Here is an 18,369-nt window from a genome sequence, read left to right on the forward strand (position 1 = left end):
AATTTGTCTGAACATCTGGCCGTGAGCTTCATTTTCATTTTTTATCAATTTCCTAAAATTGAAATTGACGCTTGTTTTAGCCTTGACCAACCCGAGGCCTATTGGAGAGAAACTTGATTTGTTTACTGAGAAAAAGACAAATACTCGCCGAAAAAAACTGTATCCTCATTATGCATTCGTGAATTTTGAACAATGGAGACCAGTGTGAAAATATTTGTGTAGAGCGAAATACATGTACATGTAGTTTGAAGATTAAAAAAACCAACACTGTTGGTTACAGTGGAGATTTTTTGGTGATATTCTGGGTGAATGTTAAGAATAGCGACGGTGGTGACAGTGACAGAAAAACTATTGCGAAAAGAGGTCGATTTTTTTCTGAAGATACGAAGAATAGTGACACAGAAATGCGAGCTTTCACGAAAGGACCAGGAGGGAAAAACAAAAGAACAATCGAAATCAAGAAACGGTGTCACGACTTTCCGCCCTGCGATTCGAATCACGGAAGAACTATTTACCTTCGGAATCCCCTCATCAGCATGAGAGGTCATACTCGTGGTTTCCTGACTCGGCGTGCTGCCCCCCTACTAATGGAGACAGGGGAAGAGAAACATTGTTCAGCGAGAGCAAACAGGCCTCCTCTCGAGTTGTCATCGCGGATGAGCGTGTCAACACAGCCGAGGGGCGATGGGACTCATACGAGGCTGCTGGACCGGACCGTGTCATCTGGATAAACAGGAGTCATGTTGACTTGCCCTTCTCCTAGCCAATCTCGCCACCCTCCTAACTTCACTGAAAAGAAGGCTCTGGAGGCCAAAATGTAACCAAGAAAACCGACCTTACTTTTTCAAATCTAAGGGTTTAGAGACCGGATTTATTTCACCTTGGATCCAGTGGTTTGCGGATGGAATACCAAAGTATGACGTCACTGTGACGCAGAAAGTGTAGTGCAAACGAATGGAGTACGCGCAAGTGTTGGTTTACGCGCGGAATCTCGCTCTAATGCCTTTTACCTCTGTTGTACACACACAGTTGTGCACGTGACGTAGTTCCCTCGGTCTTACCGAAGTGAATACGTCAAACACACAAGTAGTGTGTGGATTAAACTAAGTGACGTCATACTTACGAACCGGATAGACAAATCTGACGACCAAAATTACAAGCCATTACTAAGGGGCCATCATGTTCGCACGCAGCCGGTGCGCGCGCGTGAATTTCCTCCTTGACCAATAGGCAGTAGTTTAGTGCCGAAGTGCGCGCGCTCAGGGTGAAACAGCTGCGTGAGTGTAAATGGCCCCTCGGAATGGCGTCTCATCGGATTTGTCCGCCCTGATCTGAGTGCATCCCCAATCGGCGAAAGAAAGACAGATAGTTACAGTCGGGTACTTGCAGGCGTTGCAGCATGTACGCAAAGACCATACATACCGGAATAAATTCGTTGATATACTGCGCACCTATGTGGTGATTTGATACCAAAAGGACCGTCAAATTCATTTACAAGCACGTCCTCTTTTGTACCGCTCGGAGCGGATAGCCTTAAACCGAAGACCTACATTGTATTATACGGAAGCCAGATAGTGCCAGGGTGAACATTTTTGCGTGGGGGGGTGTAATACTATTTTTGACAAATTATGTGGCGGCCCAATTGGTAAAAAAAAGTATGACACCCCCCTACGCAAAAAAAAAAAATATTCACCCTGGCACTATCCGGCTTCCGTAGTATTACTTGTAGAAGCCGTTAGTGCGTCAATAACACGCCTGCACGCACGTCATGTACGCGCACGGTAGAAACTGTCGACCAGTATAGGGTTCTTGATAGGCCTAATTTGCCGAATGTGCGAGTCTCAAACGAAGTAGGCTACGCTTGCAACAATCGTAAGTGTGTGGATTCGCTTTGCAGTAAAGACATCCACCTCAAGTGAAGCGGTCATGCTCTGAAAAACTTCTAAATCTAACAGATTTCCTGATAGAATCGTAGCAGTTAGAGATCGAAACAACTGACGCTCGGTGACAACAGAAGCTGCGCGTTCCTAAACGTGTGCTAAAGCGCGAACCAAGGTAAGCGACTGTGAGTGATAATTTCGCCAGATTCATGTCCACTCTCAATCAAGTTGAAGGTCTTAAGCCTTATGAGGGCAGCAGACTTACTTCTTCGATACCACAGACCACAGACATATAAACACATAGACCGCCAATCTTGCGCGTAAAACCGTGATTTTTTTAAAACCGTGATGTTTTTTTTAATCGAACAAATGGCTTCATAGAAATTTATGACTGGAACTCTTCAACTATGCGTTAACTCCCTATACCGAGGGGCGAATTTGCCCATAGTTTTGATTTTAGTCGGGCGCCACGCACATCACGAAAACCCCCTGTAGTTTTGAATAGGACCTGGTGGTCTATGCGTTTGTTTGTGCCACTGACACACGACCACCTGTGCAAATGCTGAGGCTTGTGTGAAGAGAAAATGATTACACCGATCATAATCATCATAACAGATCCTTCATGATGAGTAGATTGAGAACCAAACATGTTTTGGTTTTGAGGGAAAAGGAATACCATTCCATTCCATTATGTGAAACCCCTATTTCGGTACTCTCTTATTGCAAATGAAAATATTCTGTTGGAATATATGTTGCTTTAGGCAAAACTGGGAGGTTTCTTCATTTCATTATGGACTTGCTGGTGTCACCATTTTTCCATGTAATGTTGGTAGCCCACTCTTTTTTTCCTGAAAGTTGTCGATTTTAATCATTAGGTGGCTTTTATGAGAGAGCAAGGCATAGAAACAGAAGGGTTTCGGCGGTTAACTGCGAAACCACACGCACTGCACGGGCATTCACTCCACTGCTTATTTGTCGTTGAGGCGAAAGTGCAGCGTTGCAGCGATAACGGAGAGTTGGAGTGGAGGGAGGCCCACTCAGGCAGAGGCTAACACCATGGAAGTAAATTTTAATCGAAAAGGGATGGGGGGGGGCGGGGATCGTCAGATCGGCAGAACGAGGATTCTTCTTCAAGTGCTCCCACGCGATGCTGCTGCTCGTGATATGGAAAATGCGAAGGCTCGTCACGTGCATCAGTGAATCTGTGCGCAGGGGGGGGGTTTCATCAAAAACAACCTCAAGTTTAAAAAAACGAGAAAAACTTTGTAGTGCGTGCGTGTGAGTGCTTCAGTAAAAAGAATTAATCTCTCTAGTACATATTTTGTCAGCTTAGGAAATATTATGTAAAAAGAATTTCTTATTATTATACACTACTCCCCAAAAAGTAAGGACCATTTTTTATTTTGTGTGTACTTTTTATACGACTGCTGAAAATGTGCATTTGATGTTTTGAAACTTTTTTAAACTTGTGATTCCAATGAGAACACCATCTGGACAAACAAAAAATGAAAGAACTAGACCCCCTCATTGCTTGGAAAAAGATTACAAGTTAAGTAAAAAAAGTGGTCCTTTTTCTTTTGAGTCGTTTATATTGCGTTATTCGAACAATTCACTTAAGATTCAGTTAGGAATAGCAAAAAATGTTCAACCTCCATGATGAATTATACTGTATCATGAACATGGACGTTTGTCGCTCTACAGACTGTATAAAATATGTAGTTTGGCTGTGATGTATGTCGCAAAAGGGAATTGCTGTATTTAAGGTCAAATTACTTCATGAACAAAAGTATGATATATATTCAGTACTCCCGTAGACCAACCTTTAAAAGACTAAGCAAACGCATATACCTTAATATTCAGTTAATCGACAGTTGAAGCAGGCGCGGTCCTAGAGCCATTTTTTTGGGCGGGGGGGTTAGAAGATTCGCACGTGACGTCACCTTTTTGCTAATGCTTTGTTTTTCTTTATTTTGCATTTTTTGGGGGGGGGGGTTAAACAAAAGTTTGGGGGTGAGGGGCTAGTCTAAGAGCCACCTTACCCCCTCCACAGTAGAACTGCACCTGAGTTGAAGGGGGGGGGGGTTGCAATTCATACTGGTGCTGATAAATAGTAAAAGACTGAAAATGTCCATTTTGAAGGTCCACTTTTTCCCTAAAACCATCTCTCAATGCAGGAGAAAACGTAGATATCGAACTAGACTTGTCCGTGAATCCCTGGAGTGTCGTGTTCTCTGCACCGTTTATAGCCCTCGAACATAACCCCCCTTTTCAAGAAGATCCACCCCTCATCTGGAGTTTGAGAGGTCAACCTTCACTGATGTGCAATTACCCTCTCACTAACTCCTATGAGTAATGCATTGGATTTCACGCCATTGATTTTATTAACCCGGATTGATTGGGTGAAAAAAGAAAACCCCAATCCGCGGCTCAATCTCGCTAATTGGCGGTATATGCGCACAGTGTCATCAGGGACACCGTATGTCATCCCCAGGTGGATTTGTGTGTGTGTGCGTCTGAGTTGGGTTGATGAGTTGGGGATTCAAACAAACCCGTGTTCTTGAAAACAATGAATAGGGTTTCAGACAGAGGGCGCTGTGGAATGGTGCCGGCCAGGGCTGTGTCCAGAGACAGAAGCGCCAAGGTTCCGACATTGGAACCAAAATGGTTGTTAATAATGTGTATAGTGCAGCATACAGGCCCTGTGTACTGATTGTCCTTTTGCACCGACGCATAGCCCACCACTTTAGTTCTAACAAGTGAAACATTCATGTCGCAACTCTTTAAACAGCTCTGGTGCCTGCTCAAAGCCTGGTACCCACATCATGCGACACAGCTTCTGTACTGACACATGAAGGCGCACGGGCAATATTTCTTTAAATGGTGGCTGCAATAGAGTTTTGGGTTTACAAACCTCTAAAGTGCACCTTTCTGCCTCAGTCAACCCTATTTTCAACTTCTGTTTCATTATTTCAAAGGGTATTTTAACACCTGTTTGGTTTTTATGCTAATAAGATTTCCATATTCATGAGTCAAACTGTGATGTCATCTCAGGAAGAAGCCTCAATGTTACATTGGTTTGTACGCAAACAGTCCTGCAGTTTTGTAAATTTTCCCGGACTCAGTTTTCTCTTCTTTGCTGATCCATTGTTGTTTATGTGCATAGCAATAAGAAAACATCAATCCTTTTCTCAGAAATGTTTCCAGTCGGTGAATTCTGCGTTCACAATTTGAAACACCTATGCACTGAACCATGTCTTCCCTCGATGATTTCACAGCAACAGCGCCCTCACTTGCAAAGTACAAGGATGCAGAAAAATGGTGCAAAATAAAAATTCATTGCAGCTACACTTTCAGACAAAACGCAGTGTGTATCACGCAGCTGTGATCGTTGCCCCAGACAAGTTGTCTGACAATTCAGGGAAGAGACCTTGCAACAAGAATTATGCAGGTCTTTTAAAACAATGGATTCATTCGGAGTTAGCTGGACCAAGAGGGGGCGCGATTTTCTTAGCAACAGTGGCTCCTTTGGCAGGAACTTCACTTCACTGGATTACGAGAGACCATGAGATGCATGTGTTGCGTGCGCGTCGCTACCAACAAAAGACACATCCCCGACCAGTACGGATGAGGGGGTGCTTCTGCTGCAGGCGGATTATCTGTCGTCCATTGTTTACGTGTAGAGCTTACAACGCATATGCTTTTAAATACTCGTAAGCTCTTCGCTATCTCTCCCACCCCCCAAAAAAAACTAAAATCACAAAAGTACGAAAGATCATTTATTGCTAGTGAAAAAAACATTTCAGTGGGAAATAAATTTGTTATTACGAATTACTAATTCGTTATTTCGAATTTCTAATGAGATAAGTTGGAACTTGGCCAATAAATTTTATCAATCTTAACCAAGAGCTGCACCATGGATTTTGACCTTAATTCAGACGAAACACAACTATCTAACGACTTGCCGTCAAGTCTATGCACAACGGAACAATCAGTGTTCACATAGTGGTCATCAGAATATTACTAACACCTCGTGCGGGAGTCATGATTATAATATCAACCTCCGTCAGTCGATGCGCGCACACCCGTCTCTGTCACAGCGCAGAGACACTGGCTAGATTCACCCATTCATATAATTAGTACCGCCCGCCGTGTTACGTGCGAAGTGTCTCCTTGTTCGCTATTTTTGCGCAGACTGTGCATTGCTCCGTGGAAAAAAGGTAAGCTGTAGATTTCACGATCGTGTATCCATCCAGACTGAACTACTCTCACAGTTTCCAAACATTTCCAGTTTGTGGATGCATTAATCCTCTTGATTCAAGATGTCTTCAGATGGCATCCTCTGCCATCGGACCGTTGTTATGCGCAGAACAGGCCGCAACTGCCTCTCTTCCGTGTTTTATGTGATGTTGCGGTAATGCAATACCACCTGAGATTCCTGGGACGGCGCACGTTGCATATGTAATTTTGTGTGGATCGGTTCGCAAGAACTGGTTTGCAAGCAGGGTATGTGGTTTCATTTCATTTTTGACAGCGATTTCACTAATTTCACTAAACTGCGGTGTCTGACGAAAGCAAACCAGGAAATGTGTACGCCTAGGAAGATTTTTGGAGGGTTATATTATATCTTATATATTTTACATATATCTCTATATTCAGTGATATAGCTCGTCAGTATCTCGTGTTCACTACGCTAAGATATCTAATTTAAAATAAAAATGAACAAAGACCCACACTTATCGTTACCTCCTGTGCAGCGACTTCGGCAAATTCGACGACCGACATCTCTTTTTCTGTTGGTTTGGACCAAACTATTCTGTGTGATCGTTTACACTTCTAAAGAAAGTCCTACCCCCTAAACTGACAACCTGAAATTTCTCCCAATTTCAATTCCAAATGGGATAACTTGTACGTCAGGCATACATGTGGTTTTGTAAAATCAGTTATACATTTAATTTTAGATATTGTTAGATAAGGTTAGATTTATTTTTGCAGTCAAGGAAGAACATTGATTAAATTAGTGAAACTGTAAACAGAATGCATTTGAACTGATAGCCAGCGGGCGTTTCCATGTGCCAAAGTCCATCTTTTAATTACAAGACCCACAGAACCAAGAGAAAGGTCTAGCAAGCAATATTTGGCATAATGTGTTCTCCTCCTGCCCTGCCGTCGGCGCGTGCACAGCTGTCTGTAAATTAAAGACCCATTCAAATAAGACATTTCTGAAACATCCTTAATCCTTTCATACAGGCCTAATAAATGAATATCGAGTATTTTATTCAGGGTCGGTGAAATCAATATTTTTGATACACACAGTCACACAATTGGTGTACGAATTTTGCTGCTGGGGTAGACATTCAGAGGAACACTTCTTGCTCATTATCATATTGCCAATTTTTGGAGAGACCAGTTCATTTTAAGAAATAGGGAATTGTAAGTGGACAGAAGTTAAAGTAAAACGGTCTAAATCAGCCAAAAAATAGAGGAAACCTTTTTCGCCCTAAAGAGTAGAAGTTATTGGCATTTATTAACGATCTCCCACCGACCTAAGTGTGCTCCCTCATCAGCCATCTGGCCTCAAACATTATGTGATAGCATTTTGACCTTACCGTTAATTAAGCTCATCGGAGTGAGAAATGCAGTCGCGACAGTTACGTTGTAACTGGCAGTTGTATGAAAAGTGTCATGCAGCAGGTGGTTTTTATCACGACGCACTGCTGTGTTTCATTGATTTTGTTAGGTTATGTCAAGCCGTGAGTTTGCCTGTCGATTCATGTGAAAATGTAAAGTGAAAAACAATTAAAGTTTTGCTTGTTTTTGCACTCGTTTTACTTGTGACCCAAAATCAATTATAGCTAGTCACATCTGCTTGATGGGCTTTAGATTTATGTAGGTTTTAAATTAATAGATTTATTTGTTCAAGACAAAGCCCCTGAATGTTCAAAGTCCTGAACAGAGTTGGTTTCTGTTCTTCCCTCAGGAAGATAATATTTGACCTTGAGGACCCTTAGACAGATGTCGACGATCATGTTAGTTTTTGTGTTGTTTACACGATTAGGCCAATTGCTGCGCTTCTATCGGGAACAAAGTGCGTACTGCTTTTAGCACACGTAACCTCATAGAGTGGCGCGCTTTAGAGACCAGTGTCTTAAATAAAATATGGAGCACCGTGAATGTGTGATCTTTACCCCTAATGCACTCCAAGCGTCTCATGCTGCTTATCGCTCTACGTCACTGGTATGTTCATTAAGTCACGCGCAAGTTGTTCTCTGTTGAACTAGTTGGGTGGATAGAGAAACCTTTTTCTGTTCTGAAATTTACGCGATTTTTGTGTCGATGCTTCAATTGAGCTCTTCCACCTCTGTTGTGGAATTTTTCTTAGTTCTCATGCCAAATGTTTGGACAGTAACGCTCTCAGGTTCCAATTCATGTTCATCCCTCATTATAATAAAATTTCTGACTTTTTTCTGTGGGATGGGAGTTGTAAACCCTTGTAAACCCAACAAGAAAGGCAGTAGCACGCTACCAGCAAGGAAGAAACATAGCAACGAAACGTTCTGTGTTCTTTCCCCACACGACAGACACCAAAATACCTGCTTTGAAAAAGGACACCAGTTGATTATTCTAGACACGTTTGCCTGTGTGCTCGACCAGATTGCTGTGTGTTGACTCAAATCTTAAGGTTTCGTCGACAAGTAATTGTTTGAACGTTTTTGCACCATTAAATTTAACGACCCCTTTACAAAGGGTTGGATGAATGGGTCGTCAGTTGTAAAAACAATATCGTCCACTTACTGTGACTTGCAACTGACTGAAGGGAATGTCTGTTTTCATTACATACATAAATTGAACAAAATAACTTCGAAATTTACCTGCTTATTCCTTCGAAAGCCTTTCCTTTGGATTTTCACCATCACCAATTATGATTTCGGTTATAAACTGCTGCTATATAAATCTTTCAATGCCTGAATTCATTATCTCCTTGTGTCTCATGTGATGTGGCACGCAAATGTTTCCATCCTTACTAAACCCATGACTGAAGGTTACCGTCGGAATGACCAGTTTAATTTGGGCTGGAAATGACGGACATCCAAAGTAAGACACGTAAAATTGTAACGTGTCCTTCCGACGAGAGGAGGCCCATCTCTGATTTGAAAACAACAAGACGAAAAAGGACAAATCGGCACAACGAATACATTATCGATTACGTTGTACCTGAACCATTCAAGTGTCGTTGGAAATGACAACGCATCGCCAGTCATTACCCTTTGCTGATATGCCTGAATCCACCTTGCATTGCTGCAAATTAGAAAGATAGTATGGTTTCTCTGGAACTGGATTGTGGACATCCAAGGAGAGGGAAAAAAGTGGTCCCAAAGGTTTGAAAATATTCAACTTGTGTGTTTATTCTCAGGATTTCCAAAGGTATAAAGTGTAATATAATATCCCCGAAAATAACGCCTTCGGTAATCTAAATCAACAAAAACAAATTGTAGCGGCTTAAAGGGTAGCTACAGTGCCATTGTAAAGAATTAAAACCTCCGAAATGCACCTTTAATCTAGTTAACCCCATTTTCATTTAAAAAAAACTGTTTTAAAGGGTGTTTAGCTGCATCCTTAAGGCCAGTTCATACTCGCCGCGTATTCACTGAGTACTGAGGATCTATTTTGAGGTGTCTGCGTGCAGTGCGTGAACAAAAGCACAGTGCGTAATGAAAATGCGCGCCCTTGCACGCAGCATGTGAAAATAATGGATAGTGCGTACGCACCAAATGTATGCGTACTCCGACAATTTGAAATTTTTAAACTTTTGTGGGATACGCACACGTCTTGAGAAAACATGAAAGTATGAACGTCAAATGCGGCGTTCATGCATATGAACCAGCACTTATGAATGTTAATGAGCATTTCCATATTCATGAGCAAAGCTGTGATGTCAGAGGAAGAGAATCTGGGTTTATGCACAAAAAGTTCTGAAATTTTGAGGATTTTGCTGGCCTCAGTGTTGTTGTCTTCGGTGATGCGTTGTTGTGGAAGTAAATAGCAGTAAGCAAACATGCAACCCTTTCTCAGAAATGTTTTCTCTGAGTTAATTTTGGGTTCACAATTTGAAATGAAAAACCTATACACTAAAACAAGTCTGCCGTGGATGACATCACAGCAGCAGCGCCCGCTGTTGTCCAGAAAAGTATGGGCAATTTTTGACGTTTTAAGAATGGCACTTTTCAAAGCCTTTCACCGAAGAGGGATGTCGAGTTATTTTCATACATTGATAAGGAGTATGAAGTTGCACAAAAATCGGGTCTACGAAAAATTCATTGCCACTACAATTTAACGAGCAAATTAAATCGGCAACCATTTTTCCAAGCCCTGCGTTAATTGTTGCTGGCACCGCCATTTGCATACAAATGATTTTCTTTGTTTGCTTTGAGTGGAGTCATCCTATGACTGTGTATTGTGTCTATACACACTTACGTGCAACGTTGCATCGCAGGTCAGACTCAATGGTCGACCAGAGTTTCCCCCAACGAAATTATTCCCGAGATTTAAATCAGTTCGGGCACACGAAACGTTTGACGGACGATTATGGAACGACTAACCGCGCAGGCGCCGAAAGATAGACTGGAGCACTAGCTAGGAATGACTCTGGAGCACTTCTATTAGGTCAAGGCACAACTACCTTACATAATGGCCATCTCCATATTCTTTTTATCAATTATATGTACTACGCACGAGCTGTTTAACCAACACTGCTTTGGCTTTGCTCGCCTGCTTCAAGTTCCATGTCCATAATATTTTCAAAAATCCATCCATTTTACGTATACAGTACTGTTTCACGAATCTGGCCTTGGTTTTACTCGCTGATTTGTAAGTTATTAAATGACCATAGATTCATCCATAAATGCATGTGTTTTTTCATCAATATGGCCTTGGCTTTACTTACTGACCTACGAACACCACTGTGAATTCGGATGTTTGGAAAAGCCAACTATCGAGCATATACTTTATCTCCAACGCTGCTCACGGCTTGAATTCATTACACCTGTCTAAAACAGAAATCTTTTTGGATCAACTCGAATCGCTCTTAATTCTATGTGGCTCAGTGCGACTCTTGAATACTAAGTTGAACCTGGTTTACTTGTCCGTGTAAGGAAAGAAAGTATAGCGGGTTACTATTTTGCACAAGTCCAGCTACTGGCCTAAATAGAGGATACGCTACTAAGACGAGAGAGAGAGAGAGAGAGAGAGAGAGAGAGAGAGAGAGAGAGAGAGAGAGAGAGAGAGAGAGAGAGAGAGGGAGAGAGAGAGTGAGGAGAGAGAGAGAGAGGAGATGAGGAGAGAAGGAGAGGAGAGAGAGAGAGAGAGAGAGAGAGAGAGAGAGAGAGAGAGAGAGAGAGAGAGAGAGAGAGAGAGAGAGAGAGAGAGAGAGAGAGAGAGAGCGAACGCAGTACAAACTATTTTATAATAGGCCCCAGGTGTGTAGTTTATTGAAACAAGTGGACTTCGATTGAAATATTTACTCTTTGAAAACAGTGTTTACGCTTGTATGTTTCTGGTAATTAGGCTGATCTCACACAGGAAATACGCGGATGTGTGTCGCGCTGGCAAGCCTAGAATTCAGAAACTAATGTGTAACGGTGTCACGCGGTAGTAGTGACACGGTTTGCGGTGGAAGTTCCTTACACTAGGGGTAAATGTGTGGCTCGGTGTGATTGGCTCCAGTTGGAACATCACACGCCACTTTTCCACTGCACTGTCCGATATTGCCATGGTAACCGCGCAGACTTCCGCACACCCCCAAGGACATGAGCGATGAGCGCCTGCGTGGCTACCAAGGGCATCTCCGGATGCGCACACTGGGCTTCATGCATGCTCTCCACGCTACCAGGGTGGACGTTGGATTCACCGATGGTTCCACCAGCAAAAATAATTGTCTTAATTAAGCTATAAGGCACATACTATACCGAAAGCTCAGCTATGGGTGAACACTGTTTTAAGTGAGCTTAAGTAACTCTGTGCAGTTGTGGTCTAAACCACTGAATTCGATCACAGTGCGCTTATGTCTGGTTACCAGTCTGTTTCTACAGCTGATCACGAAGTCAGAACCTTATTGACACTGAGCTCGTTCAAGCAAAATGAGAAGGAATGGGCAGAGGTCGAAATGGGGATGTGTGCAAAGGTTTTGGAAAAATTAATACGTTTGTTGGATTTTGAAAATTTTTAGTTAAATGTATTCGGAAGTCCAGGTGCGAGCTTTTGACTGCCATTTGCGAGAGGTTCAGGGAAGTTACTTTGAATGGAGGCACGTGTGTTGGCGTTGTGTGTTTGGTGCCGTGACGGAGTGAAACAGGAGGTATTGGTGTCTACGGCAACAGCTGTTGCACCATCTCGCATCAGTGGCAAAAATCGAAGCTAGATATGGGCAGAAAATGTCCGATTTTGACACCAGCTGGCATAGTAAATGGCAGGAGTGTGAGGTATTTCTTTTTGTGAATGTACCTGGTGTCGAGTGGAAGTTTCTCCTCCTGAAATCGTTCATCCTTTTTTTGTATCATGCCTTGCGAAAAGTAGTATATAACGCCAAGACGAAGTTTTGAAATGATGAAAATAAAAAAAATCATGTTATAAAAAATAAATAGGGCCTACGCTAATTTTCCTTTTTTATATCTTCTCCATTATAGGCGATCAAAGCAAACAGTATGTAGAATGTATCTGTGTAGATCGGGATTACTGAGTAAAACGTTGCCATATGTTCTGATGGTCTCTCTCTTTGCTTTAAGAATGTCGCTGAAGGACTCGATTCTCCAGTCCCTGAGACCCACCCCGAAGCGTCTGTACGAATCGTCAGTTTGCCTGGCCTCCTGTCTGAAGAATCACGAGGAGGCAAAAGGTCCCGGCACCAAGACCGACCACGATGGCGTCAGCAGCGGGAGCGCCTCAGAGCCCACCGAGAAGCCGACCCTGGCCGCCATGGCACGGCACTACAAACTCGGGCAACTGCTCAGGTCCTTGGCCCCTCTCATTGTCGTTCAGGAACGGCTTTACCGGCGGCTGGAGGAGAGACCAGACGTAAACGCCGCAGCCAGGAAGACCTTCCCTGAGCTGTTCCAGGTTATGGATATTGTACGTTTACATCCTCATGTGTCGATTTAGCCTAACCTTTTGTCGCAGTCGGGTTGTATGGTGTTCTGATGCGGACAGGCAAACGTCGTGTGTGTGTGTTTGAACGTCGTGGTTGTGAGTTTGAACGTCGTGTTTGTGAGTGGCCAGGGCCAATTTCATGGATCATTAGCATGATTTTTCTCTCTTGATAAGAACAGGATTACCAACCAAAACGTTCATGTGTTGTATATTACTTGTGACAGGTGCTCAGCTGATGTTCGCTTATCATAAAAATGACATGGATTTTTGGCTGGTAACCTGTTTTTCCTGAACAAGACGATACCGTACTAAGCAAATTTTTGTGCTTAGCAGCTTCATGAAATTGGCCCTGACCACTCACAAGCACGCCGTTCAAACTCACCCTCGCTCAAACACGCACACGACGTTGGAACTTAAAAACACGACGTTCGAACTCACAAACACGACGTTCAAACTCGCACACTCGATGTTCGCCAGTCTGGGATATCATATCCTTATGGTTATTCCTATTCCAGTTCTACTTTAATTAAGTACAAGCAATTTGATTTCATTAACCCCAATTTCAGGCACGTGACTGCTATTTGAGAGTAAAACTTACACAAAAATTCCGCACAGTGCGCACAGAACGTCTCTATTGACGTCGTTCACTTCCTGTGATTTTTTTCTATCCATAATCTTTATCGTAAGGCCTTGTAAAACGACTATTGACCTCTTTTGTCTACGGCTATTCTGTGAAACGACTATTGACCTCTTTTGTCTACGGCTATATTCTGTGAAACGACTATTGACCTCTTTTGTCTACGGCTATTCTGTGAAACGACTATTGACCTCTTTTGTCTACGGCTATTCTGTGAAACGACTATTGACCTCTTTTGTCTACGGCTATATTCTGTGAAACGACTATTGACCTCTTTTATCTACGGCTATATTCTGTACACCGTGGTGTGCTATTCTTTATTGCAAGGCCTTGTATAAAACTACCATTAATCTGTGTTGTCTGCGGCTAGATACATGTACTTCTGTTTACTGTGGTGTGCTATTGGCAACAAAATGGAACTAGTGTGAAGACGTGCGTGGTTCACTGTGCCAAGTCAAACCACGGATCATTCGGTCAAACTACGCTCGTAAGTCGTAGCCAAATAAAGTAGTACATGCACGGGCCACACCAAGCTCGTTTTGTCTTTCATCTACTCATTCACGACAATTTCCTTCACATCTTCAGGAATCCAGGACGATCCTGAAAATCTCCAGTGATTTTTCCGTGGAGAAGGAGGATCGATACGCCATGGAAGCCAATCTGAACCTCCTCAGGGAGTCGGTGGTGAGGATCACAGAAGCCCTTCAGACGGTGCGAGAGGCCCAGTACGAGAGTCCTGGTCGATTGAACAACAAGCTTGCGGATACCGTAGACGCGCTCCGTGTGGACTGGCACGCTGTCCAGTCGATACGGGCCAGCTTACCGGAGCGGTACCCGCTGGACTACGAACAGCTGCACGAGAAGTCGTCTTGAGAAAAAAAAACCCTAATATGGCCCGTTTACACACGTGCGTGGTAACAGAATTTCTTGCTGTCGAAATTTATATATAGAATAAACGATGTTCTGTTAGGTGTTTTACATTCAGAGCTGACAAATCGCGCGGTCGCTCGATAAACTGCTGTGGTTAGAAACCTGAGCGATTTTTTTCCAAAGACACCGCGCTTAGACTGTCTGTTCTGGCCAATCAGCGCTCTCGATGGGTACGACGTCACAGGCTGGCTGCTAGTTCTAAGATGTCGTTTGTGGAATATCATTAACATAAATACCCATCGGGGTTTCCGCCCCCATGTGTAAACGTAAAATATCGCTCGACATTACCGCTTTCCGTCACAGCGCGCATGGGTAAACGGGGCTTTAATCTACCGCATCGAAGTGGTGGATTTGCAGCACGCTTTACTTGCGGGAAATTACGGTACGGCTTGTGCAATAGCAAAAAAAGTATTTCAGGTGTGTCGATCCATCAGCGTCGACCATTTTCGTAGCATTAACGAGGAAATCGTTTCAGATTTCGACAAATACCCACCACACCAGCAAATGAAAAATTGTTTAGCAAACTTTCTAGAAAATCATATTTGATAAGTATTTTAAAAATCTTTTCCTTTCATGTGCGTAATGATAAATGTTTTCAACTACCGTTTTATATTTTTACAGGGGGCGATAACTACATAAGAACGTGACCTGATAAATAGAATACTATGGAATCACATGTGTCTTTTGCAGTTTGATATAAAATCTAAATTAATAAGAAAAGTGTCTCTTAAACTGACAAACTTAATACGGAAATTTCTTTTACATCAGTAATAAAAATAACATAAAATTCTCGCCAACTGTCGTAAAAACTACTCGTGTGCTTGAAACAAACAGGAACCACTATTTTTCCAAATGTGTTCATGCCATTAGTCTCTTGTTATTCGGTCCCCCTTTTGATTAGTTGGACGTCTACAGTTATGGCTTGTCAGGACTGTTTCGTAGTTACGGTTCAAGGCTACCACCTTCCTTGTTACGCGCACATGTATATCATATCATGTTGTCGCCAGACACTGCAGTGTAGCGCTAACCAATCTTAAAGGGTATTTTGAGAGATGTAGGGCACTGACTACGTCGTCAAAGGCACTTCAGGCACGATACCGTATACGATATTACGTCGAAACTGAGCCGGTAGTCTGACCCTGCAGCTGAAGTCTCTTGGTCGTATGCACGTGGCCGTTTGTAGATTGTACAAAGGGCGTGAATTTGGATCGCATGCCGGGTTGTGAGGTTTTTCCCACAAGTTACCGGAAGTTGGGACGTAAGTTTATTGTTTAGTCGATGGGGAAAAACAAATTAATCACATTGTCCATGTAATCGTGATGGTGCAGGTTGGTTTCCATAGGGCCGACTGTAACTCACAGTTGGGCATTATTGGTGTCAATGACTCTATGATGTATTGTGCACGTATAGGGTATGTGTTACCAAGCAAGCCATTTTGTCGCAATTGGACATGTCAGTACAATGGTGGACCTGTTATGAAACAGCAACGCTGAGGCTACATCAAAGGCGAAAATTAACATATCTAACGGGGGGCGATTATTTCCTTAGTAGTGTGCACTTCGCATCGTCCAACAGGTGTGTCAGTAATTGGAAATTCACACAGTAAAACCTTCCTGACCTTTCAGAATATTAAATCCCCAGTTATGGTGTGCAATGCACCATATGGTTCGTTGCCTTTATTGTACATTTCACTCATATTGTCAACGAATCAGGAATAACGAAAACTCAGTGTTGTGCGCATAGGCCCACAACTACAAGCCCAGAAACCTGCACAATTTCGATCTTCAGTTTGTCCTTGCGTCTGTGTACACAGAGTGAAATGAAGGCTGAAAACCTTCAGAAAAGAATGGATCGGCGATTTTATGACCGCGGACCGAGCAATTAAATCAGCCAGCCAATAGGATAATTGTGTATAGGTCAGGCAACTGTCCAAAAAAACGACCGCAAAGCAGACAGTACTGCGCCTTTTAAAAAGCAAACCAAGATCGAACTTGGTAAATCAAATTATCGTCAAAATTAAAAGGCTTGCAATCTTGATAAAGTCATATCAAAATACTGCATCTGTTCGTGCTTGTGCCACTCACAATAAGTGACACCGTATTAGCTTTGTTTATTATTTCTTTGTTACCTTTATTATTAGCTTTGTTTATTATTATTGGAAGAAGAGTATCAACCGACATATTATATTCCGTAAATAATGAACCACTCATTTGAACTGTATGATTGACCTGTCGTCGTTTGCGAGTTGGCCATGCACGCCCCTTACACAACCCTATGGAAATTTGTGCGTTGAGTTTTGCTTGAGATTATGCGCCTCCCAAACCCAGTATGTACATCATGTACACGTAAAGCTGAGTTAACGCAATTCCGCTGCGATGGGTCAATTAAAATTCCAGGGGTGCACCACTTCAAATAGATTCCCATAGACAACAATGATAAATCCCCTCACTTCACAATTATTTTAGAAATACAACTCTCACAGGTGTCCAGGCTGCACCGAAATACGATGATCGACATGTCCCCCTTTCATTTTCCTTTCAATTTTCGGGGGGGGGGTTGACCAATGAATTTTTGAGAAATTTTAACCAAAAGTAGACCAACCCTAAAGTGAAGAAAATGTTCCTGCCCAGAAAAGTAGCCATTTCGAAAAGCATCCCTCTGCAAAACGGCCAAATAGTGCCACTTTCGGACCCGACTGCACCCAAATTGCTCAGAATTGGAAGCCCAAAGTCCGGGCCAGAGGTTCAGTGTCATATTGCTCCAATTCCTCAATCTCATGGCTCTCAGGACTCTCTAATATAGAATATGTTGAGTGTATAACTTTTATTAATGAGCTTGGCGGACATATCTTGGGCCTTTTTGCAGGGGTGCACCCATAGAGTTATATCAACTTATAAGAGCACTGACCTCTCCGCGTTGGCAGTAGTAGCGCTCTTGCAATTTAATATACTTGTAGATGTATATGCATCGAGCGTGAATTGTACCAGTAGTAATGCACAAGGCGCCTAGCAATCTGCTCTTCAAGATGACCTCTGCGGAGCCGATGGTTCTCCTGGTACATGATAAGCAGTGGAACTAGTTGTCAAAGGTAGTGACACATTATCTGGATCATCAGCAAGCGATATAACCACAAAAGATCGAGGAAGCAAAGGCTTCTTGTCAACACGACCCTTTTGATCATAGTTTGACACAATGTAAATATCATATCACGATTTTGAAATATCACTGTGTTAAATTTAAATCAGCTGGTTTGACTTTGAAAAGGGATCAAATTATCATCTATTTAGAAAAATAACTGTAAAAGTTTCTTATAAATTGTCAGAATAAAACCGTAAGAGATGCTACGCCGGAATTAAACCAGTTTTTATTCTAAACTGTACGTCTTCCTACTCAAGAGCGTTGGTCATTTTCCTTCACTTGAGCAAGAAATGAAACCCATTGCATGTTTGACATTGTTTGCAAAAACAAAACACACACACACACAAACAAAAACAAAAAAACACACCAATATTTCCATTCAACTGCATAAAATATCGTCTGTATTAAAGGCACTTTCTTTTGCCTGAATCAAATGAAGCTACGACAGTAGAGTATAGCACAGTATATTACTCGCATCTTTTCAGTTTTTCTTGTTTTTCCAACAGGTTTTGACATTTTGTAAATTTGTGAAAGACAGCGATGTATTCAAACCTCGGGCATGAATCTGACATATTTGTTTTTAATCAGTGAACATTTGCCAGCGAGACATGATAAAGGTTAAGCTTTTAAAAGCATTGCAACGGG

The 18,369-nt window shown here is 42.4% G+C and overlaps 1 protein-coding gene across 3 annotated transcripts; it reads left to right on the forward strand.

Annotated features, from left to right (window-relative positions):
• The first annotated feature begins 1,786 nt into the window (after nucleotides 1-1,786).
• On the forward strand, nucleotides 1,787-17,965 carry LOC110980825 (uncharacterized). 3 transcript variants are annotated; one of them, XM_087145978.1, is made up of 3 exons: nucleotides 1,787-2,055; nucleotides 12,659-13,001; nucleotides 14,242-17,965. In XM_087145978.1, exons 2-3 carry the CDS (start codon nucleotides 12,660-12,662, stop codon nucleotides 14,527-14,529), a joined length of 630 nt encoding a protein of 209 aa, XP_087002104.1. In that variant the 5' UTR covers nucleotides 1,787-2,055; nucleotide 12,659; the 3' UTR covers nucleotides 14,530-17,965. The 3 variants fall into 3 exon arrangements, with proteins under 3 accessions (XP_087002104.1, XP_022093521.1, XP_087002105.1); XM_022237829.2 differs by lacking the exon at nucleotides 1,787-2,055 and adding an exon at nucleotides 5,866-6,097; XM_087145979.1 differs by lacking the exon at nucleotides 1,787-2,055 and adding an exon at nucleotides 6,146-6,383.
• Nucleotides 17,966-18,369: the final 404 nt, after the last annotated feature.

This window comes from Acanthaster planci, linkage group LG14 (assembly GCF_054643075.1).
Source record: "Acanthaster planci isolate LZ-2023a linkage group LG14, COTS_SCS, whole genome shotgun sequence".
In the NCBI taxonomy this organism is placed as follows: Eukaryota; Metazoa; Echinodermata; class Asteroidea; order Valvatida; family Acanthasteridae; genus Acanthaster; species Acanthaster planci.